At 49.9% G+C, this 21932-nt stretch overlaps 11 protein-coding genes across 11 annotated transcripts; 6 read left to right on the top strand and 5 right to left on the bottom strand.

Moving 5' to 3' along the window:
* Positions 1–555: 555 nt before the first annotated feature.
* HO133_007439 (uncharacterized protein) lies at positions 556–2101 on the top strand (the record flags this gene model as incomplete). The annotated part of the gene is made up of 4 exons (XM_037298330.1): positions 556–813; positions 899–961; positions 1015–1938; positions 1991–2101. 4 exons carry the CDS (start codon positions 556–558, stop codon positions 2099–2101), a joined length of 1356 nt encoding a protein of 451 aa, XP_037156965.1.
* Positions 2102–2324: 223 nt separating this feature from the next.
* HO133_007438 (uncharacterized protein) lies at positions 2325–3341 on the bottom strand (the record flags this gene model as incomplete). Its single annotated transcript, XM_037298329.1, has 1 exon — positions 2325–3341. One exon carries the CDS (start codon positions 3339–3341, stop codon positions 2325–2327), a length of 1017 nt encoding a protein of 338 aa, XP_037156964.1.
* Positions 3342–3660: 319 nt separating this feature from the next.
* HO133_007437 (uncharacterized protein) lies at positions 3661–4294 on the bottom strand (the record flags this gene model as incomplete). The annotated part of the gene is made up of 5 exons (XM_037298328.1): positions 3661–3686; positions 3743–3808; positions 3881–4031; positions 4175–4189; positions 4247–4294. 5 exons carry the CDS (start codon positions 4292–4294, stop codon positions 3661–3663), a joined length of 306 nt encoding a protein of 101 aa, XP_037156963.1.
* Positions 4295–4465: 171 nt separating this feature from the next.
* HO133_007436 (uncharacterized protein) lies at positions 4466–5329 on the top strand (the record flags this gene model as incomplete). The annotated part of the gene is made up of 3 exons (XM_037298327.1): positions 4466–4800; positions 4853–4963; positions 5020–5329. The coding sequence occupies 3 exons, from the start codon at positions 4466–4468 to the stop codon at positions 5327–5329; spliced, it is 756 nt and encodes a 251-aa protein (XP_037156962.1).
* Positions 5330–6158: 829 nt separating this feature from the next.
* Positions 6159–7082, top strand: HO133_007435 (uncharacterized protein; the record flags this gene model as incomplete). Its single annotated transcript, XM_037298326.1, has 3 exons — positions 6159–6381; positions 6630–6744; positions 6800–7082. The coding sequence occupies 3 exons, from the start codon at positions 6159–6161 to the stop codon at positions 7080–7082; spliced, it is 621 nt and encodes a 206-aa protein (XP_037156961.1).
* A 488-nt stretch (positions 7083–7570) lies between these two features.
* Positions 7571–9172, bottom strand: HO133_007434 (uncharacterized protein; the record flags this gene model as incomplete). The annotated part of the gene is made up of 6 exons (XM_037298325.1): positions 7571–8054; positions 8106–8379; positions 8434–8547; positions 8608–8795; positions 8854–8981; positions 9032–9172. 6 exons carry the CDS (start codon positions 9170–9172, stop codon positions 7571–7573), a joined length of 1329 nt encoding a protein of 442 aa, XP_037156960.1.
* Positions 9173–9417: 245 nt separating this feature from the next.
* HO133_007433 (uncharacterized protein) lies at positions 9418–10804 on the top strand (the record flags this gene model as incomplete). Its single annotated transcript, XM_037298324.1, has 4 exons — positions 9418–9510; positions 9578–9657; positions 9895–10090; positions 10301–10804. 4 exons carry the CDS (start codon positions 9418–9420, stop codon positions 10802–10804), a joined length of 873 nt encoding a protein of 290 aa, XP_037156959.1.
* A 481-nt stretch (positions 10805–11285) lies between these two features.
* Positions 11286–13282, top strand: HO133_007432 (uncharacterized protein; the record flags this gene model as incomplete). The annotated part of the gene is made up of 5 exons (XM_037298323.1): positions 11286–11368; positions 11452–11479; positions 11695–11762; positions 11818–11852; positions 11904–13282. The coding sequence occupies 5 exons, from the start codon at positions 11286–11288 to the stop codon at positions 13280–13282; spliced, it is 1593 nt and encodes a 530-aa protein (XP_037156958.1).
* Positions 13283–13428: 146 nt separating this feature from the next.
* On the bottom strand, positions 13429–15699 carry HO133_007431 (uncharacterized protein; the record flags this gene model as incomplete). The annotated part of the gene is made up of 2 exons (XM_037298322.1): positions 13429–15584; positions 15636–15699. The coding sequence occupies 2 exons, from the start codon at positions 15697–15699 to the stop codon at positions 13429–13431; spliced, it is 2220 nt and encodes a 739-aa protein (XP_037156957.1).
* Positions 15700–16134: 435 nt separating this feature from the next.
* On the top strand, positions 16135–16671 carry HO133_007430 (uncharacterized protein; the record flags this gene model as incomplete). Its single annotated transcript, XM_037298321.1, has 1 exon — positions 16135–16671. The coding sequence occupies one exon, from the start codon at positions 16135–16137 to the stop codon at positions 16669–16671; it is 537 nt and encodes a 178-aa protein (XP_037156956.1).
* A 448-nt stretch (positions 16672–17119) lies between these two features.
* Positions 17120–21250, bottom strand: HO133_007429 (uncharacterized protein; the record flags this gene model as incomplete). The annotated part of the gene is made up of 3 exons (XM_037298320.1): positions 17120–20709; positions 20764–20931; positions 20980–21250. The coding sequence occupies 3 exons, from the start codon at positions 21248–21250 to the stop codon at positions 17120–17122; spliced, it is 4029 nt and encodes a 1342-aa protein (XP_037156955.1).
* Between the last annotated feature and the right edge of the window lie 682 nt (positions 21251–21932).

The raw sequence follows: 21932 nt of genomic DNA, 5'->3' as shown, positions 1-21932 counted from the left end.
GTCCGCAGCTCAGGTCCAGGCATTATATTATCTAAACCTCACATCAAGATGTCATTGCACTGTCACCCAAGTCAGGAGGCAATGAGTGCAGTACGGCTTGAGTTGCGAGACTGCCTGACTGGCCTGGTGCGATCGATCTATCTATCTATCTATCTATCTATCAGATCATCCATGCCGGAAGGATTGCGGAATTTGTAAAAAGATGTGATGAAAGCCGGCGGAAGAGGTTCCTGCAGTGTGCAGATTTGCCAACACGATTACGAGGAAAGGGTCCGATTGCCGACGGCGGGACTGGACCCCACCGTGCGATAGTGCATTTTTTTGGTGCTGATCCCTGTCAACAGAAACATTGCGAGTGGTGATTTCACATTTGGTACCTGAATGAAGAAAAAATGTTGAGATAATGCGAGTACGAGTACACCCTTACGCTGAAGTATCCATAAGCAACTCCAACTGTGCCTGAGTGCGCATATCTAAAACAGAGACAATTCCACTCTTTGACGCCCGGGTTTCCAAGGCAAAAGTGGAGCCTCTGCATCATTTGTCCATCCGGCAATGGCCATCGTCTCCCGCACCTTCGACTCCTTGCGCAGCTACCTTGGCTCCTTCACATGGGGCCCTTTTGTCAAGCTTTCACGCAGCACGGTCCTGGGACTGCTCAGCCGAATTGAGGTCGGCCAATTGGTCGTTAGAGACAGTGATGGCACCGTGACAATTTGTGGACAGCCCTGCATAAAAGATGGATCTCCCCGCACGGAATTGAGGGTCTCTAAGGAAGCTTTTTGGGTGCGAGTAATGTTGTTTGCCGACATGGTGGGTGACCTGATCTTTGCGAGGGCGACAGGCTCGGTGAGCAGGCTTCGCGAACGGTGCGAGAGCTGAGAATTTGATCGGTTAGGGATTCGCTGAGAGCTTCATGCTGGGCGAGATATCGTGTCCAGATCTGGTTGCCTTCTTTCGGGTGCGTAAGGAGAGTAGAGCTTGATGAACAGCCCCACTCACTAATGGCATTAGATATTCATTCTCAACCGGGCCCAACTTTCCAATGCGACAACGTTGACATCTTCTCTTGCCTCAACGGTGAACAGCCTTGCGCGCAGCACGAACACGATGGCGAACTCCCAGTTAAACGTCTCGGCCCACTATGACATCAGTAATGCCATGTTCGCTGCCTTTCTCTCGGACGATATGACATACTCCTGTCCCATTTGGTCCCCTACATTCGACGCGAAAGCCCAGTGCGAGAGCCTCGAAGATGCACAGGGTACCAAGCTTCAATACTTCATTGATGCTGCGAAGATAAAAGCGTCAGACCATGTCCTCGAGATCGGCACTGGATGGGGAAGCTTTGCCATTGCCGCAGTGAAGAAGACAGGGTGCAGAATTACGAGTCTGACCCTCAGCCGAGAGCAAAAGGAGCTAGCCGAGGAAAGAATAGCCGCCGCAGGATACACGGACAATATCGAGGTACTACTTTGCGATTATCGAGCGTTGCCCACCCCGAGGGAAGGCTTGTACGATAAGTTGGTTAGTATCGAAATGCTGGAAGCCGTCGGCCGCGAGTTTCTGGCTACATACTTTGATTGCGTCAATCAACTATTGAAACCTCAGGGAGGAATCGCCGTATTCCAGTGCATCACAATGCCCGAGACAAGGTACGAAGGTTACTCGAAAGGCGAAGATTTCATTCGGAAATATATCTTCCCTGGAGGCCATCTGCCGACCGTCAGTCAGCTGGTTGGGAGTATCGAACAGGGTTCGCATGGGGCATTGGTCGTCGATTCAATACTGAACATTGGAGGCCACTATGCAAAGACATTGAGACTGTGGAGAGAGAAGTTCGAGAGGAATTTTGACAGCGAAATCCGGCCAGCGTTGTTAGGTGAGCACGAGGGAATGACGGACAAGGATGTAGAGTTATTCAGGCGGAAATGGCAGGTAAGTCGAGACACGTGTAAAGGCGGATTCGGAATGCTAATCGTTAATCCAGTACTACTTCACGTATTGCGAGGCAGGCTTCAATACTAAGACCCTTGGTGATGTGGTCCTCACAGTTGGGCGAGAAGGGGCCACAGAAATGTTGGAAAATATTCCCCTGTAGCTTTCACTTCAAGCGTGGCAGTCCGGGTCTGCATTTAGCGAGCTCGGAGTTGTTGAGCGATTTGAGCGTTCAATCGTTTGTAGTGGTCCCTCATAGTTGCTATGAATGGATACGAATCTTCCTGTCCACGTGCTGGTAGGAAGTTGTGCCAAAGCAGAAGACTAGGCAGATTGCGAGGGAGATACCCACCGTTCCGATCTTGGACTGGGTGTATAGGCTCTTCTCACTTCCTGGTCTTCTTTTTCTTCTTCTTCGTTTTGCTATGGTTGCCTTTTTGACCTCCATCCTCTGCCAACCCGTTCAGTCTCTTATGGTCCGGTCCAAACTTCTTAATATGTTCCTTCTCAAATCCTTCCTTCTCCCTCCTAAAAAGCAGCATCGTTGCTCTGGCATCCTCGATACTCGAGTGTTCCCCGCCTTGAATCTCGACTCCTAATACCTCCCTCGCCAGTTTCTTCAAGCCCGGAGTTTTACCGCCCGCCAGCTGCTTGAATGCTGGATGCCTGCTCGTGTCTCTTATGTCTCTCTTAGAGTGGCCGAGCAACAGCGCCTCTAAGTCATGCTTGATCGCGTGCCCGACAAGTATCCTCCCATCAAGCAGCTTGGCAACATCCGCTTGCACAGCTTCAAAGGTCCTCGCTGACTGTAGTAATTGCGGTGTAATCCCGGATACGAACGTGCGATAATCTGTAACAGTTTCTCTAGGCTGGACGAAGGAATCGTACAACTGATGACCATGGTAGTTCACGATAGAGACGCGCGCAAGTGCTGAGTCGGTATCTGGAGTGGGCCCAACACCAACCATTTCACAATCGATAGCGATGAACTTCCCAGCTTCTGCGACCGGCGATAGACCCTCGTTTATGGTGTCCTCCGTTTTGTTGTTTTTGTCCGGAATGAATGTACCCTTGAGCGAACTTCCATAGGCTGCTGCGAGGTCTTTGGCTGGGATATCATGGTCTTCTGCCCACAAGGCTAGCGACGCGGAGGGCTTGTCATCTTCCGTACTTGACCAGCGAGAACCCATTCCTTTCGACTTCTCCCTTTTCTCGTTTCGTGAGGGGATCGAATCACTTTCAATCTTGCGATATTTGACGCCGATGCGATGTGGCTGGAGGACGCTTTCACTGGCTTTCCGCTTTGGAGACTTTATAGTATCAGCTTTCAGAGTTTGTTGAAGCTTTTTCCAATTGGTGGAGAGGTCTTTAAGCTCCATGACTGGACCGGAGCCGTTGATCATAGCATGCTGGAATCGCGGAGGAAGCTTGGGTATGCGATGTGGATCCTCAGGACGGTGAGTAGGAACAGATCCCCACAATGTCAAATTTGATAGGGCTGCTAGCGCAAAGACGTTACAAAATATTTCTTAAGATGCCTATGCTAAAAGTACTACAAGCAGCATGCTTCACAGACTCATGATACACGACACAGCGTTTGAATTCCAGGAGATGCGCAGATTCTATGGCTCATGCAGTCTGATGAGCGCCAACGTACAGCAATGTGTGAGACTAGCTTATGTACATCGATGCATTTCTAAGGAACTCCACCCAATTCACGCTCTAATGCGCATTGTTCTTGTGATGCCCTGTTGCCATAGATTAGCCTCAAACTCTCAAGGTGTATATGGCTGTGACTACACACGGAGATGGAAGTAGTAATTGTTGCCATAGCCCAGAACGAGAAGAAAGCCGATAAGGTGGATGATGGCTGGAGAACACCACGTTAGCCGCGAAAAAAGGAAAGTACCGTCGTGTGCCTCTGCGGCTGACGAAGACTTACGAGCTGCAGAGGGATTCTTTCCGAAGTAGCGAGCTTGATATCTGCCCAGCAACCCCTTCGGATTGACATCTGGAGCTGGACCTCGAGGCAATTTTTCATAGAAGCTCACGACTCGTTGCATACGAGCTGCATCTTGTGCTCCACCAATTGCCTGATTGGAGGCTATCAGTCACACTGTCCGTCGAAGAAGAGGTATCAAACGCGATGTCCGTTCAAGCCGCATTGTGGTCTTCATTCTGCGAAGCAAGCCACCCGACAGTTCGAGTAGTCAGGAGACAGAAGCTGGAGACTCACTGATGGCGATGCAATCTATAACATCGATTAGCAGGAACCGTTCGTCGTATTGGACATGACAGAAAGGCGTACCTTTGGTGGGACCAAGGTCGAGAGACCACGCCGGGCGATAAAGCTCATTGTGGACCTAGAGGCAGGATACTTTGATTCAGTTCAGCGATAAATGCTGAGTCCGAAGAATGTCTGTGAACGTTTTATCTGATGAGATCGATTGCGTTGGTTGAGGAGTACAACGGAGCAGAGGTTTGTCGCCAAGCCTGTCTCAGCCCTACGGGCAAAACGCAAATGGAAATGACGGCTACCAACCCTTCAAGCCATTGTGTTCGCCTCACCGAGGACGTCAGCGCAGGCGAGATGTCCTTGCTACGGCCACAGTATGCTAGTCGGCTGTTTCAAGCTCGAATAGCAACCCACCAGCGGATGCCGCCTTCTCATATCAGATGGGCAAGCAAAACATCCAGCGGCGAGTACCAAGATAGATCCGCACAGCCAGCACCAAAGTCCGATGCCTCGACTTCTCCATCTCCGACATCGGGCGATTCCTCAATGATAAGACAACAGGATCCTGGTGAGGCAATGGTAGACCATCAGCCAGACTACCACGCTCCCATCGACCACGGAACTTCGTGAGCACGAACGGCGTTTCCCAAACAGAGCAATGCTTACCGTCTGTCATAGACAGTTCTCCCCAATACCAAAGCGTGTTATGAACGGTAGCGAACCGGGAGATATTACGCCTGCTGCAGTCCTGTCAGGAGCTCCAGTAGACTTGCAAGCGCGAACAGTCCGGTTAGCTACTTCCTACTATGGCGATGAAGGGCCAAAGCTTACTCCTACTGCCATAGTATATACCGACCCGCAAAGACAGCTACGCAATCTGGAGACTGGCACGGTCATCACTGGCGTATGGATTGGGACATACTGCAGAAGGGACACCGGTGGGAGAATCCTTTGATGGGATGGCAATCTTCTGCCGACTATCTGCAGGGAACACACCTAAATTTTGCATCGAGAGAAGACGCCATTCACTTTGCTCAGAAACAAGGATACGAATACTTTGTGCAGGAGCCTAACGAGAGAAGATTTGTTCCCAAAGCCTATGCGAACAACTTTATGCATAGCCCGAAGAAGCTCAAGAAGATACCGACAAAATGATGGCTTTGGATGACTGAAAGGAGTCAAGTTGTAGATAGCAAACGAAACCAAGCATGGACTCAATTCATATCCATTGCTGTCATTTGAAGTCAAATTTCTCCTTGCCAGTCTGCAATGCAGCTTTTAAGAAATGAACGATACAACTGTCAGGGAAAGTAAGCTTCGTCTGCTCTGATTGGTTAGAGTCTGCCTTCCGCATTCAAGAACCCCAAACAACTTCCTTGCAGAAAAGGTCTACACTTTTGCTTCCCCTTCCTTGTACTCAGCTAAATCATACAGCAAGACATCTTCTTCACAGCCTTCGAGCTCTCCACAAGTCCCTTACCATACAGGACCAGTCACAAGTCTCGTTTGGAGGAAATCTCTCATGTCTCTCTCAATACAACAGTTGTCAAGCTCCTCTCAATTTACTCATTCAGATTGCCGCCAACATCTACTTTCTGCAGCCTATCTGCATACCACTCATCACAGAACCCAGCACATTAGCACTTCAGAGTTTTCCGACATCTCGTTCATCATACACGTCATTCTCGTTTGCTTAAGCATTGAAAGAATCTTGTCTACAAACCTCACTTGACCTATAACTTTCACCTCGAGGCAGAGCTTCATTGCCAGACAAGGTGTGTTACTTTCCAGGCTTAGTGCGCCAAAATAATCTCTCAATAATAGCGAAGATGGTTATGACTCTTAGCTTTGGTCATGACGGCGTCAATCCCATCCCCACCCAAGAGAAGCTCTAGTTATCTAGGGGCAAGACGCAGAGGCACGAAGAGTCACGGATGACCAAGGCCTCAATGTCCTCAGCTTCCCACGGGAGATTCGTGATAACATGTACTCCTTGATCTTTGTGAAGCCTACTTTCATTGGTGCCGAGACCAAAATTACAAAACCCTTCTACATAGACGCCATCACTTGGCGCAATCTGGCCTTCGCTGGAACTCGCCGTCAAATCTGGAACGAGTCTCTAAGAGTCTACCCAGTCAAAAACGGCTTTGAGTTCTTCTACATACGTCCATTCTTGGAATTCCTGGAGAAGATTGGCATCTGCGGACGTCGGCTGCTTAGAAACATCCGATGGCATCATCACAAGAAATCACGGCCTTTCATCGTCCTCATATATCTCAGGTCTTGCACAGCCCTTCAGACCCTTGAGGTCTTCGTAAGAGTGACCACCAAGAATAGGAAGAAGTTCTGTTGGGGAGTGCCATTGCTGAATGCCAAAAGGTTCTTCCTTAGCAACCACACCAAAACTGACTTCGGTAAAGCTCAAGGGTTTGGCAAGGGGCCGAAGCTCACGCAGAATCTCCAAATTTTGGCGCAAAGACGGCCTTTGGCGAGTTTGAAACAGGCTCTTTAGCTAGCCTGTCGGAAAATCTCGAGAATGTGAAGTGGGAAGTGTCTGGGGACTACAGGCGGTAAGCCCCCTTCACGAGATTGGCCAACGTTGGAGATCATTGACAATTCTCAAAGCTATGATCTTGAAAGCATCTTTGAAAATGGATTGTGCCATTGGAAGTACAAGATGATTGACGAGAAGAAGCAACGACAGAAGAAAGCAGAGTTGAATAGGCAAGAGGAGGAAGCGCGCTCTGAGCATCAAGGAGATGGAAGGGTGGAAGCCTCCTCCAACGCGCAAGAGACCAATGCTAATGAAAAACATGGAGACGGGTACGACGAAATGATAGACGATGACGATGGCTATGTTAGCCAGAATGGTAACTTCATGAAAGATGGCGTTGTGGTTGCAAACTGAGCTGTCTTTGGGATTGGAATTTTGGGCGAAGATGGGCGCCAGGTCGAGGACAATGCTGGAGACGTGAGCGACGACAATGGAGAGGATGCAGGCATGACATTGGACAATAAAATATATACTGCGGCTGATGGCTTGGCGGTAGATAGCGAAATGATGCTCTGGGAGTGATGAAGCGTGAAAGTCAGGGCGGAGATCGGGTGTCTAGGTTTGAACCAGAGACACATGGATTCCTTCGGATGGCGGAATGGGACTTCTCTCAAGCCCTGATCAGCTTACCCAACTCGAAATCAGCAAACGTGCTAGAGAATTTCTACAGGAAAATCCTGTGGAAGACGTTTTGTACTGGCGGTGCAAGGCTCAGGATCTGTTCTCAGTAGATCTGTGCGGCCCTCATTCACCACTCTTGTCCCTCTAAATAAATCTCGCGTCCCGCACACACTGCTGCACGCCTCTCACATTGACACGCAAGACAGGAAGAAAATGCGTTCCTAGCAACCGAAATATTTTTCCTCGAGCCACCTCTCCTGAAAATCCTCAACAATCTTGCAAACAACTAATTTCATGTTGGGGAAAACGCTCAATAGGCGATTCACTCCCATCCTGCCCGCAAAATACGTTACGAAGACCACTTTCTCTTCCGAAACTCCATGGTCTACCAGCACCTTTACTGCCATTAGTGCTGCACCGCCACTCGACATCTGTGGATCCAGTAGAAGCACGCTATCGTGTGAGGCAATATCAGAAGGTAGCTTCCAATAATGTAGTTCGGGCTCGCCAGTCCGATAGCTCGTCTGTATGAGAAGTCGTCCGCATTTGCAGTCAGGGATAACGCGTCTGAGGCCTGTCTCGAAGCACGATCCACCACGGGATATCACGACGGCGCTGACTTCGCCGGCCATTTCAAGGCCTTTGTAATGATAACCTTGGGGTGTTAGTACGTCCTTTGGATTGAAGTGAAGGTTTTCCACGGCTCTATTACGAAATTTGAGCACGCCGCGCTTCCCAGGTGTGAAATTTGCTTACCTCTCGACCAAAAGGCTAGATAACCTGTCGAAGTAGAAAATGAAGTCTACCTCCGCGGTCATTGGGTTTTGGATAACCGTGTTCATCCCGACGATCTCCCGGGTCTGCTCCAAAAGCAGAACATTCTCTGACAAGGGCTCGTCCTCGACCTGTTTCCCGAGTCTCTGTAATTCTTCTTGGTGCTTTCTCGACTTTTCCTTTAGTGTCCGCTTGACATGTCCCACCACTATGTCGATAGCCGCACGGTTGTCCAGACGGGCAGGAATTATGATATCTACGTGCACATTTTAAGCCGGCTTCCTATCGGTCCCCAGATAGCAGTTCTTACCTGCGACCTTGCGTTGCGGCTCAACAAATTTCTCGAAGTTTGGCTTTACAAATGACATCCATTGTTTGATGCATCCCTCGATATCGCGACCACGTTCTCTAACATCGCGGGTTACTTGCTTGATTTTAGCATCAGCTTGGAAGCCTCAATAAGGGTAACCAGGTCAGAACATACTTCTTCGTCCAAGGCAGACGTCGGCATCCGCCTCTGCAAATATTCTCAGGTCCAACAGGTCTAGTATGCGCTGATCATAAAGGGCAAATATGCCTTCTAGTATTAATACATGGGGGGAGTAAAGAGATTCCGTGCTATCTTGACGTCGGTGATGCTCGAACGAATATATGGGTATTTCTGCTCGACGGCTTTGGAGAGATTAGTATATGAGTGATACTGAAATGTTCTGGCCGAAGATTGCCCTACCCGGCCTTGAGATCTTGAAGACGTTCGACCAAGGTGTCGAAGTCGATTGAGCTTGGGGAGTCAAAGTCATATTCATTCCTCTGTGCCACAACATGTTGCTCAGGGGTCAAGACTCTGTAGAAGGAGTCCTAGACGTTCAATGAGGGACAGGCTTATATTACGACAGATTTCTATTTACCATAGACAAAATGGCAACCCAAGGTAGATTCAACGAACTGACAATTTTGTGGGCCAAAGTGGATTTGCCAGAGCCAGAGCTCCCAGCTATGCCGATTATGCTAGTATCCGCCCAGGGTGGCGAGTAGTGTGCTCTCTCCATTGTATTGATCACGCGGTAGACTTGGTTGAAGGACAACTCATATCAACAAAAATGAAGCCTCAGCTATTCGTTATACATTGATTGTATCTTGACCACTTTTTATATCACCTTTGCTACAAAAGGCCCCAAAAGGCTTGTCAGCCCTACCCGGATTCAAACACCACCTAAATTTGTTACTGGCACCACTCTCCCACTGGAGCCTTAAATTCCTCTCCTGTTCCTCCACACTTCCACATAACATATTGATGCCAGCCTCGCCGATACATGAGGCTTCTAGACGTGAGCTAGAAAGGATAAGAAATGCCTTGGCTATGACAGCCGCTCGAAGACCCGCTATGGTATGTCTCACAAATCTCGACGATTCAAGCACCACCCAATAACTGAATACCACCATCCAAATCGCAGACTTCTTCCACAACGTCCACTGCTACCCCTCCTCGGCATTCCTTCGAGCAAGCTATCGAGGATGTAAAACTCTCAAAGACGTACGTTGCTCTGCTTATACCCTACTCGTCATGAGAAACTCCAGCCTTTCCCTCCTACTTCTCTCTACCATGATGTCTCCAAAATCAAGTTGGGAATCTCTCCGATACACCGTGCGGAAAACCTATGAACTTGTTCCTCTGAACCTACCAACCTCGAGCTTATGTCACATTGTTACTCGGTCTCGCCGCGACTCGGCAGAGTTCGAACAAATGCTGACTTGGGTATGCTCCTCCCAGCGATCTCAATGCAGTCATTATGGAGTACCTTATAAGCGAAGGCTACCCTGAAGCTGCTCAGAGGTTTGCCCTTGAAGCGAACATAGAGCCGGAGCTGGACGTGGACTCGATACAGGAGCGTGTGGAGATTCGCGAAGCTATCGCATCAGGAGATATCCAGAGTGCGATCGAGAAGATCAATGAGTTGAATCCTCAAGTAAGCCTAGGCTCCTCGTCGTCATCTGTGTGCTCGGCGCATACAACATTGCTATGATTAGATATTGTTCATGCACCACTCATAGACCCCTCGGGGTGTTGATGAGAAAACAACTCAAACTACTTCAGTCTTCAGTCTGAGCATTACTCTGTTACCTAATTTTTTTCATACTGCAAGCATTATTGGAGAACACGCTAATCACAGTTGAAGGTCCTTGATCAAGACTCGGCACTACACTTCTCGTTGCTGCGCCTACAGCTGATCGAACTCATTCGAAAAGCCACGGCGACCCCAGATGGCGACATCACTCCTGCCCTGACCTTCGCTACTACACATCTTGCGCCACGTGCCCCTACGAATCAGGAATTCTTAGAGGACCTTGAGCGCACAATGGCCTTACTTATTTTCCCGCCAGATAATCTCGCACCTCCTCTGGCAGCCTTGCTCGATCCAGCTCTACGTCAAGAGGTGGCCCAACGGGTCAATCAAGCCCTACTACTGAGCCAGGGTGAACGTACCAAAGCAACACTCTATGACCTTGTCAATTATCGGTCTTGGGCAAACCAGAAGGCTATACAAGCAAAGAAAGAGCATCTTCCGGAACGGATTGAGCTTGGCTTTGATCCTGCACATAACGGCCACGAGAGTTCCCAAAATGGTAGCTCTCTCCGCCAAGCTGCTGATCCCATGGTGACCGGGTGGGGCCCTTACTAAAAGCGTTTGCCGTACTTTGGTGGAGCGAGGAGTTTAGGAAGTGTGAGCGCTATGTGTCATGAGGCTACGATGTTTACGGAAATGATGCATTGGTGTAGATTCCATCAGAGCAGTCTGAGGGGCCGCGGCCTGCAGGCCGAGCATTAATGCAAATTTAATGCAAGTCACATGACCCGCGCAAATATCACTCTTACCAAGCTTGCCTTTATAGACAAGGTGCAATTGTTTGGCAACCTACCGTGCTACCGTAAAATATCGGTCTTATAGACTCTTGGTGGTGTGTTGAAGCGTAAATTGAAAGAGCAAATACCTTACTCGTACCACTCAAAGACAACTTTCACCGCCTCAGCCCTATCAACCTACCTGAAAACGTCGCAAGAAGCTCAACCTTCTTGAACACGAATTCATCCAGCAAAATTCGAATCACGACTATTTCATCCTCAAACTCAGGGAAACTGTACTCAGAACTCGTGCGACAAATATGGCACCAAGAGATGGATCCCCAGAGCGGACTAGTACACCAGATACGGTGGAAAAGGGCATGGCGACGATCAACACCTTGAGGTATACAATCAATTGATGGCATCGATGATATATTCATGATCCATGGTGTTTTCACTTCAGTTGCTAATATCATGAATTTTCAGGATCGGGGTCAAGGCTTTCGTGGGAAAAGTGGGTGGAAATTTCATTATTTTGCGACAGTCCGCTTGGCCTTCCACTCTGATCATCCCTAAGTTATGAACCGTGTGCCTTTGTGTTGGCTCGCACACCATCCCCCAAATTTTGACTTGTGCCTTCCATGTCGTATAAGTGCTATTACTCCACGGGAGCCTCTTCTCATCAGGAGACAAAATCAAATCAGCTGACATCCTAACTTGCACCAAAAGGATGGCGAGAAAAGGAAAGCTGAAATCTTGTCAATAAAAGAAAGCAAGAAAGGAGAACCTACCTTCTAGTACGTTGGATCTGATATCTAAAAGTCAGTGCTCTATTGACCTTTCGAAACTAAGCGTCCACTACGAAGACTTCAACAAACGTCTCGATGGTATGTTCACGAGCTCTCATCCATCATCATAACCTCACTGAATTTCCACAGAATGGGTGCCGGCATCTCGTCTCGACCTCTCACAAGAAGTCGAGTGGCCACAACCCGAAGCCCCCACCAAGAAATCCCAAAAATCAACCGCTCCAGCTCCAAAATCCGCTACTCTACCCAAATCTACCGCGGGCCAGAAACGGCCGCGAACGTCCACCACAGCAGCCGCAAGCCGCAAGAGTTCCGACACCCCAGAACTAAGTACGACCTCCGGCAATGCATCTAAAGCAGTGCGGCCTTCCCTAGTGGGAGGCAAGGAAAACCGCCCTGGCAGTGACAACTCCATCTCCGTCATTGCCCCCGAAATCATTACGGGTACCCCCAAAGGCGAAGATTCCGAGCTCGATCTCGTTGATATTCAAGATGCTGCCGCTGCCGCCAAAGCTTCGAATCCACAGCATAATGCTCCCTACTCGCGTGAAGAAGAAATTGAGAAGCTTCGCACGGGTGGTAGCATGACCCAGAACCAAACAGAAATCTCCCGTGTGCGAAATCTTGACCGTATTCAAATGGGTGCTTTCGAAATGGAGCCTTGGTATTTCTCGCCCTATCCTTCCAACTTCACTGCCGCAGACACTATTCATATCTGCGAATTCTGTCTGAGTTATTTCGCCTCTCTTCAGACCTTCACTCGGCATCGTGCAAAATGCACCCTTCTCCATCCTCCAGGAAACGAAATCTATCGCGACTCTTCGGTATCTTTCTTCGAAATTGATGGCCGCCGGCAACGTCGATGGTGTCGTAACCTTTGCCTACTCAGTAAACTCTTCCTAGACCACAAAACACTTTACTACGACGTCGATCCTTTTTTGTTTTACTGCATGACAACTCGCGATCTACACGGATGTCATCTAGTTGGCTACTTCAGCAAAGAAAAGGAATCAGCCGAGGGGTACAATGTAGCCTGCATCCTTACATTACCACAATACCAAAGAAAGGGCTTTGGGAAACTTCTGATAGCATTCAGCTACGAGCTTTCCAAACGCGAAGCCAAACTGGGATCACCCGAAAAACCGCTCTCCGATCTTGGTCTCCTAGGCTACCGCGCTTACTGGGCCGAAACCGTCACAGACGTCCTCGTCGAACATGAAAAGAGCAGCAGAGACGGCAAAGGCAGCGGTGAAATCTCGGTAGAGGAGATAGGCGCACTCAGCGCTATGACGACAAACGACGTGCTGCACACACTGCAAAACCTGAACATGCTGAGGTACAGCAAGGGACAGCATGTCATTGTCCTCACCGAGGCTGTGTTGGAGGCGAAGGAGAAGGCGAAGGCGAAGGAGAAAGCAAAGGGGATTGCGAGAAGGAGGATTGAGCCGGACAGGCTCATGTGGAAGCCGCCTGTGTTTACGGCGAGTTCGAGGACGTGGAATTGGTGAGGTGATCCATCGTGTTTTTGCGAACTGTGAGCGGTATCTTAAGCGTGGAGTCTTGGATATCAAAGCAAGGTTATCGTCATCATGAAAAAGTCATGGTCACACACAAATTTGGGTGGAGAGCCAGGTGAATCTTCCAAAGCTACGGTTTACTGGCCCTTCGTCTTTGTTTTCACCCTGTTGACCAGCCTCTGTACATCATCCATCTCTCCCTCATCCACCTCTTTCCTCCTCGCCTTCTTCCCCCGCCTCCCATCCTCTTCGTCCTCCACAACCCCTGAACTCCTCTTCTTCCTCCCCTCCTCCAGCAGTTGCTTCATCCCCTCCGTCCCCTTAAACCTTGGGTGGCTCGGATCAATGGCAAAATCACTCCTCTGGAAAACATCCTTGAACCTCTCATCCCCAACATCCATCTCGAAAGCACTTTTTTCCTTCACTGCCAACGCCTCTTTCTCCCTCTCGCTCAGCCGCTTCTTCGATTTCTTCTTCTTCGACGCTTTCTCTGCTCTCGCGCTCTCGTTCATATCAAAGTGATTTATGTTCTGAGCACCTGTCTTCTCGTCAATCATCAAGAGCTCAAGCTCAGCGCGTTTAGCTGCGGAGGCTGCTTCGTCGGCAGCTCGTTGTTCGCGTTTCTGGCGCTTCTCGGCTTTGCGTTGGGCGGTGGTTGTGGCTTTGTCATGGGAGGGGGCAGTAAAGAAGGGATCTGAGAATCCGAGATCTTGGGTCGCTGGATCTTCTGCATCTGGCTGGTCGCCAGATGGCTGAACTTCTTCTACCTGATCCGCTGTTGCATCATTGGAGTCTGTCTTGTGCTTGGACTTCTCTTTCCGTCGGGCTTTTCGCTCTTTCTCCTTGCGGACATATTTCTCGGCTGTAGTCTCGTCTCGCTCTGGCTCGTTCTCAAAGACGGAGCCCTTGTTCGGTTCTGATGATAGTCCCGACGAAAATGTAATCTGCATGTCCCCTACAGGGGCGTTCTTCTCAACGTTCGACTTTTTTAATGAAACTGGTTCTGACTGAAGGCCGAGGAGTGCACGCATCTTTTGACGCTCCGCATCTTTCTTAGATAATTTAGGACCCTTTGGTGTTTTGGAGTCTATATGATCGCCATTGACCGCACTTGCAGAGGTAGCATCGACGACGAAGGGTTCAGGTGCTTCATCTTCAGAGCTGTCGCTGCCAAGATACGCCTTAAGATCATTCTCGTCGATGTCGGTTCGGCTGCCAGCAAATGCCCTCTTTTGTGCTTCTTTTCTGGTTCCGTCATCCGCGTCCCATGTGAGTCTGACTTTGCTGTGCTGCAGGGCATCTGTCACAAATTCGTTGGGCCTGTAGCCATCAGGGATCCTCGCACACTCATCTCGTGGCTTCTCATCCAAAAATTCCGTCTCATCGGGTATGTACCGTAGGTCAAAGAAGTTGGCTGTTGTGAGATATTCAGTGCCATCAACGGCGTTGTAGATGGCCTCGGCGACGGAAACTGAAGAGCAAGTAAGTACTGCGTAGTAGTACCGTAACCGTTCAAGTTGATAGCGACGTAATTTCGCAGAGTCGAACTCCAAACCCTGGTCCTCCTTCAGTATGGAGTTCTTAATCCTCTCGTCCTCTGCCTCGTCACCCTTGTCTTCCTCTTCTTGGCCTCCATCTTCAGAGCTGGACGATTGGTCATCTTGTAGGGCCCTCGATCCACTTTGACCAAAAATTTCTTTTGGGGGGCCTTCCATTTCTTCTCTATGCATACGATCCTTGCCAAATTCGCTTGGGTATATAGAAACGTTTGAAATCCGGCCGCTGCTGGGCACGAAACTTGAGAAAACAGCCATGAGATCGGCCGCTCGTATATTATCCCAATCCAGATTGACCACCGCTAGGCGTGACGAGACCTCTCCTTTTGGTATGCCGCCTTCGCCCTCATTCTGGTCTAGGAGTCCAAACACCTCATCTTCCTCCGCCTCATCCAGATCGTCACCGTCGGACGAGCTATCGTCCGAGGATGAAGAGAGATCTTCATCTCCTGTCTTGACCCTCTCCAATTCCTGTTGAATCTTCTCATCCTCATCCTCACCCTGCTCCCCATCTGCACCCTCGCTGTCCTCATCCTCAATTCTATAATACCTCTCCAGCTCTTTCCTACCCGCATCCTTTGGTAGCTTTCTCCCATATCTATCAACTTTGGCTCTACTTGAAAAGTTCTCATCACGTAACATATGCGCGAAGCGCTTGTCAATTTGAACATGAGTACTTTTCTTTGACGGCAAACGAAAGCGGGCATCTGTCTGGATGTTTGCGAATCGAGGATCGGCTGAGACCAGGAGTCAATCGGGGTTTCTTTTTAAATGGCGTTTACACTTACAGATATGATCGTCTGCTTTGGCCCCAGAGCCCTTGGGCGTCTTCTGTCTTGTAGGCTTCGGCATGGTAACGGTCTTCTGTCCTTTTCAATAAACGGAGGAGCACCATCTATGTGATCTCAGATTGATGCTGAATAAATTGATTGTTCACTGAGCTCCTTTATCGGGATGGACTGCTCGTGAAAGTATGTAGGTAAAGTTAAGAAAGTGTCGAGCGTTTCTTTGAATTTGGGAATCTGATTACCCGGGCTTATCGATAAGATTAAGCCTTAATCTTACAAGGCGTTTCCAAAACACAAACTAAGGTACGGTACCACCATGTGACTAAGGTACTAGTACTACTGTCCGAGGCGTCCCTCAATCTCTAATACACTGCTCCTCGGCTTGTTTCAGCGAAGCTGTACTCGTCAGGAGTAGTTCATGGCGATTTCATCGTCCATGACAGCCCCAAGCGCTACGGACGAAAATAGCTAACCTCAGATACAATATCTTTTCTCCGCAATGTCCACATCCCCGTCCGCTTCCATCTCTTGTCAACCCCCCTGGGCCCGCTATCGAATTGGGCGCGGCGAAACCGGCGTCCTGACATTCGAACCTTACAAATCCGCTCTGCTCCCCCTCTGGCGCTTTCGTACGCCTGGATTGGCTCGAAAATCCTCCTCGGACCTTTGGACCGCCTTCCTGGACTACGAGAACGAAGATGACTTCGTTGGGATGGACATGGCGCGTAAGTTCCTACAGATGGGCATGACACGCGCGAGGCGGTATGCCAATCACAAGGAGGGGAGAAAGTATTGCCCAGCGGGTGAAGGAAGCGGTGAGGTGCTAAATGGGAATGGTGATGGATGGAAGGGTTCTGAGGCATGGAAGGAGAAGGATGAGGCTTCCAGGGTCTTCAAGGAAGTGTGGGATAGAGCTAGGGCTCTAAAGGGATATCAGGCGAAGAAGGCAGAATTTCTGAAAAAGCAAAAGGAGTGGGACAAGCAGAGGAAAGTAGAGTCCGGGAAAGAGGGCAGAAAAAGACGAAGCGAGAAGTGACAGGGGGTAGAGAAAACAATCATGAATCAGCCAATTTGCTGTCCAATACGGGACCCAGTATAAAGTAGTGTGCACATGCTTAGTTGTATTTGAGACTCTGGTTCCCATGCATTTTCTGCAATTACAAATGCTGTATCCCACTAACCCGTTCTTTCCCCTTGTATGTGGAGAAAAACATGAGAGTACCTTTGGAAGCGAATAATCTCAGCCGAAGAGTAAGCGCCTTCACCTGTGGCGAAAGCCAAAAAACAAACACGCTAAACCCCTGGCTGATGTGCGCACGTGAGAGCCTCGTGTGATGAGAGGCGAAAGAAATGTTTGAGAGTGAGGGATAATGGCCCATGTTAGGTTTTGGTGACCGACACCGGCCCTTTGAGAGTACCCACGAAGGATTCAAGGGATCGAGTCTTTCATCCCACATCGAGAAAAAAACAAACAGTCGCGGCTATTAGTGAACCGCATTTGTGGGACGCGGGCCCCAAGCGGAATGATTCTTGTTAGACTGTCGTGTCTGTGGATTTGGGCCACCTTGCGCGATGTTCCTCTGAGGTCCACCGTGGGAGTTCTTTGGGTTGTGACTTGGGTTGTGAGTTGAGTTGTGACCTGGGTTGTGGCCGTAGCTTCCTGAAATATCTCGAGGCTTGTAGGATTTGCCCGGCTTTATATTTCCTGAAGCGTTCCGTGGGCGTTGCATTCCATGGCCTGGATTCTGTGCGTTTGAGCGAGGTAAGGGCACGGATTTCGAGGCTGTCATGCCAGCCAAATTGACAAAGATTAAGGGAACTCCATTGTTGGCGGTGAGCTCCTTATACATCATCAAGGGCTCTTTGCTGGTAGCTTCGACTTCCCTGCTCAATCTGGACTGTTTGTACTGGCCTCTTCTCATAGACTTGGCAGGCGACCACCCAATCTCTGGTGCTTTGCTCGGGATCAGTACAGCTGGAAGCGATCCAAATTCACGGTTTTCGAAAAGAGCTTCTTCATCTTCCATGGCTTTGGAATATACTTCAAGTGACCGGTTAGTCGTCTCACCATTCTTGGGAGGAAGTGAAACAGATGCGGAGACCTGGACTTCCGGCGAGTCCAGTGGGACTTTCGTAGCAGAAAATTCGGCCACATGAGCAAACTTCTTCTCCGGCGAAGTCTTCTTGACACCCAGGAGCCCATTGAACCTATCTTGCCACGAGGGATTATTGACAAGTGGTTGCGATGCCGCGCGCAAGGGCGTTACTCGTACTTCTGCCATTTTTGGAGACTGGGCTGGAGACACGACGGAGGGCGGTAGCCTCACTTTTGGCTTTTCCTTCATGAAGGGAAGATTGACCAGTGGGCGTCCTCGGTCACCTGTAAACACTGGATGAATGTCATTGTCCGGTGGTGGAGGTGACGGGGACCGAGCATAGCCTTGCAAGAACGGTGGAACTCCTTGAAAATGCGGTTGAATGCCTCTTCCTGCACTAGGAAAGAAACGCGATCCACGACCAACGCCGGCTGCCATAGCAGGAGCAATACCCGGCATATTAGTGAATGAGGAACTGCGAACGTCTCCGTTGATCTGCGGAGCAACGTTCTGACCGTGGGCATTCTGGACTCTCGAGACACCGATGATATGCCGCTGTCCACTGTGTTCATCGACTTTGACCTGTCGCCAAGTCTCGTTCATAACAGGTAGCGAAGGTTCCTGTCGTATACCCGTTCGTGCTTCCTCCGCAAGTTTAGCCGCGTGCTGCTGTGCAACTTGACGATTTTTTTCCGCATCTGCAACGTGGAAACTACCCCAGGCAGCTAAGGTTGATTTTGGGAGTTCTGGACGGCTTGATGATCCTTCGGTATTGCTAATGTGAGATCTTGGTTGTGCCCCTGCGCCAATCTGCGGTGGCGAGATCTGATGGTCTCCACTTGTCGGTCGACTGGTGATCCCGGGTCTCCTCGGAGGTGTGGGAGCTTCAGAAGGAGGGAAAGTAGGAATAGTTTGGAAGTCCTCAACCATCGGTGTTGGGCTGATGTCATTGGCTCGAGCATGTGATACCTCTCGCAGTCGCTGTAGGTGCCTTGGAGGACCTATCGGTGCAAGGGCAGGTGATGAAAACTGCTCTTGCTGCCTTGACTGCGGCCTCTGTACGCTTCTGTCAAACGTACCGTTGCCTAGGGTCCTGTGTTGAGTCGGCGGGCCCCATACGCTATTCGACACAGATTGTTCTCGCGCCATGCCAGCATTTTGTCCGTTCCAGCCTGGATAGCCATTGTTGTCTCTTGAACCATTGTTCCAAGGTTGTCTTTGTTCTCGAACCAGATGCTGAACATCAGGAGGGGATTTTTGAGAGGGAGGATCCGTCTGCTTATGGACCCCGTTGACCATTGGCGATGGTAGTTGCTCATTTTGTTCAGCTTTGGCTTCTAGACCCGGCGGTGAGATCAGCTGACTTGGAGCCTGAACCCTAGTCTTCTCCACGACCAGACGTTCGCTACCAGGTTGAGGTATGTTATTTGAGGGGGTACCATGCACTCTCATCATCCCATATTGCTGAGGCGTTCCGGACGCATCAGGCACTGGCGGTTTGGGTGGCGAAAGCGGCATAGACGGGGATGCTTCTTGCAGCTGCGAAGGAGCTTGGCGAATATCTGGCGTGGCCTCCAGCTTCTCGGTTTCCTTCTGCCCAACCTTGGCCGACTCAGCACCTCTCTTTTCGGTTGCTGTCTTCTCTACTTCCTTCTTCTCCTCCAAGGGAGGCAACCCCAGCTTCTCCATCTTCAACCGGATCCTCTCTTTCTTTGCCGCCTCTTCTCGCTCCTCTTCCTCCTTCTTGCGTTTTATGGCCAATTCTCGCTTTTCCTTCATAAGCTGCTTCTGAGCGGCCACATCGTCACGCGTATTAGGAACAGTAGATTCAGGTGCAAGGCTCCTATTTTGGTATGGTGGTCCGGTAGCAGAGCCAGGCTCTTGTGACAGTTGAGAGTGCTGCATAGCAGGAGATTGCACGGCTGAGTGGGGTAGTTGCTGAGCTGGAGAGGATGCGCGCTGTGAAACTTGGTTTGGTCCAAAGCCAGGAGTTGACGGGGACTGTAAGGGCTGCGACTCTCGGCGCTGCTGAAGCAGGTCATGGGGTATTTTCGGCAGGTCTGTTCCCTTATTCATCGATGTTCTGCGACCTTGAGGTCCACTATCTCCGCTCACAGTGGAAGAACCTCGCCGAGTCCAAGGGGGGCCATCCTGCTGACTTCCGGATCGATGCGTCTGAAAAGCAGCGGACGGTTCTGCAGGACCGTGCTGGTCGTGCGTTGAGCCTCTCTGAAGTAGGGACGGTGGCCTGAAGTTCTGATCTTTCCGAACAGATCCTCGGCGACCAGTATTGGCTGGCTCATATTGGCCCGATTGCGCATTGTATAATTGTCCGAGATTCCCGTTTTGAGTATCCCGCCTTGTGCGGGTGAAATCGTCTGCAGCAATTTCCATGGCTACTTGAGGTGGTGGTGGTGGCGGAGGCAAAGCATTATTTCCATATGGATCATTCTGTGGCGGTCGAGATGTAGAAGGACGGCTTGGAGGGTTAATGTCGACAGGAGGAAGCTTTTCAACGGGGGGCAATGATGCCCATGGAGACCTGACAGGCGCCGGTGCGGCAGGCTTCGCGACCAATGTTGGCTTGTCTGAAGGTGTTTTCAGGACAAGTCCCCCAGACCTGGGTTGCGCAGCTGAACGAGGCTTCAATACGGTCGCGTTTGGCCCAACGGTAGTGGTGGGCATCTGCTGCGCAGACATCTTAGACCTGTTTTCTTCGGCTTGCCGCTCCTTTGCTATCAAAGCTGCCGCTTGTTCCTCTGCAAGGATGGCAGCGGAGTCATTTTGTGATAGTGTTATCTTGGTGCCATCGTTCCATTCAATCGTCTCCGGCGCCCAATCATCTTCATCGTCATCGATATCCGCCCATTTAGACTCTTTACCGTCCCCATCCGCCTGCAATCGGGTAGCGAGATGTATACCATACTGCTGTTTAAGCTCCTCGTCCGTAAAGTGCTTCTGTGCTGGTTGGGGGGCGGCTACAAATCGTATCAGAATCGGCGAATGGGCTAGCTATCCAGGGTACATCTTACCTCTGTTCCTGTTCCATACTTGCATTGGGTCTGGACCAGATGCTCCGTGCTTAGTTCCGAAATGCGAAGGCTTGGGTGCTGATACCTTGTTTCCACTTGCGGTCTTAGCGACGAGCCGGGGTCGGGGTGCTGGTGGAAGGGTGTTGCCCGTGATCGCTGGGTTTGTAGCTTTGACTATCAGCTTCCATTTTCTAGATTTGGAGAGTAGTGTGTCACCATTATCGCCGTTGGTTTTGGCAGCTGACGCGGTCGGCGTGCCCGCTTTTGCAAGGAAGTTCTTCGTAACTGATACCGCCTTGAATGTTGCAGGCTTTTTGACAGAGTTGGATCGAGCATGGTGCTTAGTATCTGATTCATCCTTACTTGTAGCTTCTGACTGAGGAGGTCCGCCTGTGTCGGTATCTGAGCCAATACTGCCATCCACTGCTATCTGCTCCGCCGGTGCGTCGGCTGTTTCCTGCTCAGGTACATGGTCGATAGATGACATACGTAGTGAGATTCGGTGTCGGCAGGGTACGTTGAGTGAGGGCTGGATGAGCACCGAAGATATGGTGATAGCTCGCCTTGTGTTGATGTCTGAGTGACTCGAACGCAAGATGTTCTTAGGTTGGTTTGGCTTTGACTACCTTAGTGTCTACAGGAGTCTTGGCACAAAATCGAAAGCTAATGGGCTTTGACGGTCACAGATGTCTTGATTCCTCGTTTAACGTCAGTGTCAGATATTTACCTTCAAGGTATTGACAGCTATGTCAATTCAAGATCCAAGACCATGAAATTTATATTCCACGAACATTATCACCAAAGCAGTTGTATTTGTGTTGTTAATGAGTGTTCCACTGGTTGGAGGGATTTCTATGGAGGTCATTATAAAAAGGTGCACATGTCTCTAAATAAAATCCATCTCACTCGGTATTCCTCGTGCACTTGACCTTTCGTAACCTTGTTGCGACCTTTCGGCATTTTCAGCAACAAAAAGTGTCCCTATACAGTCGCTGAAGGCCCATTTTCCAGAATCAGGTCCGTCTCTTCATCTTTGTGGGGGAAACATGCGTTCTTTTGGAGCCTACGGACCAAAGTGAGGGGATATTGTTATGTACCGTAGTGTTGATCCGAAAACCTGGCTATGTCTCTGTTACATGTCCACTGGCTTCAGAGCTGTCTTGTGGAGA

This window comes from Letharia lupina (assembly GCF_014066315.1).
Source record: "Letharia lupina isolate WasteWater1 chromosome Unknown contig_3, whole genome shotgun sequence".
Classification (NCBI taxonomy): domain Eukaryota; kingdom Fungi; phylum Ascomycota; class Lecanoromycetes; order Lecanorales; family Parmeliaceae; genus Letharia; species Letharia lupina.
Note: the sequence above shows the minus strand (reverse complement) of the source record. Positions and strands in the feature narration are given on the sequence as shown.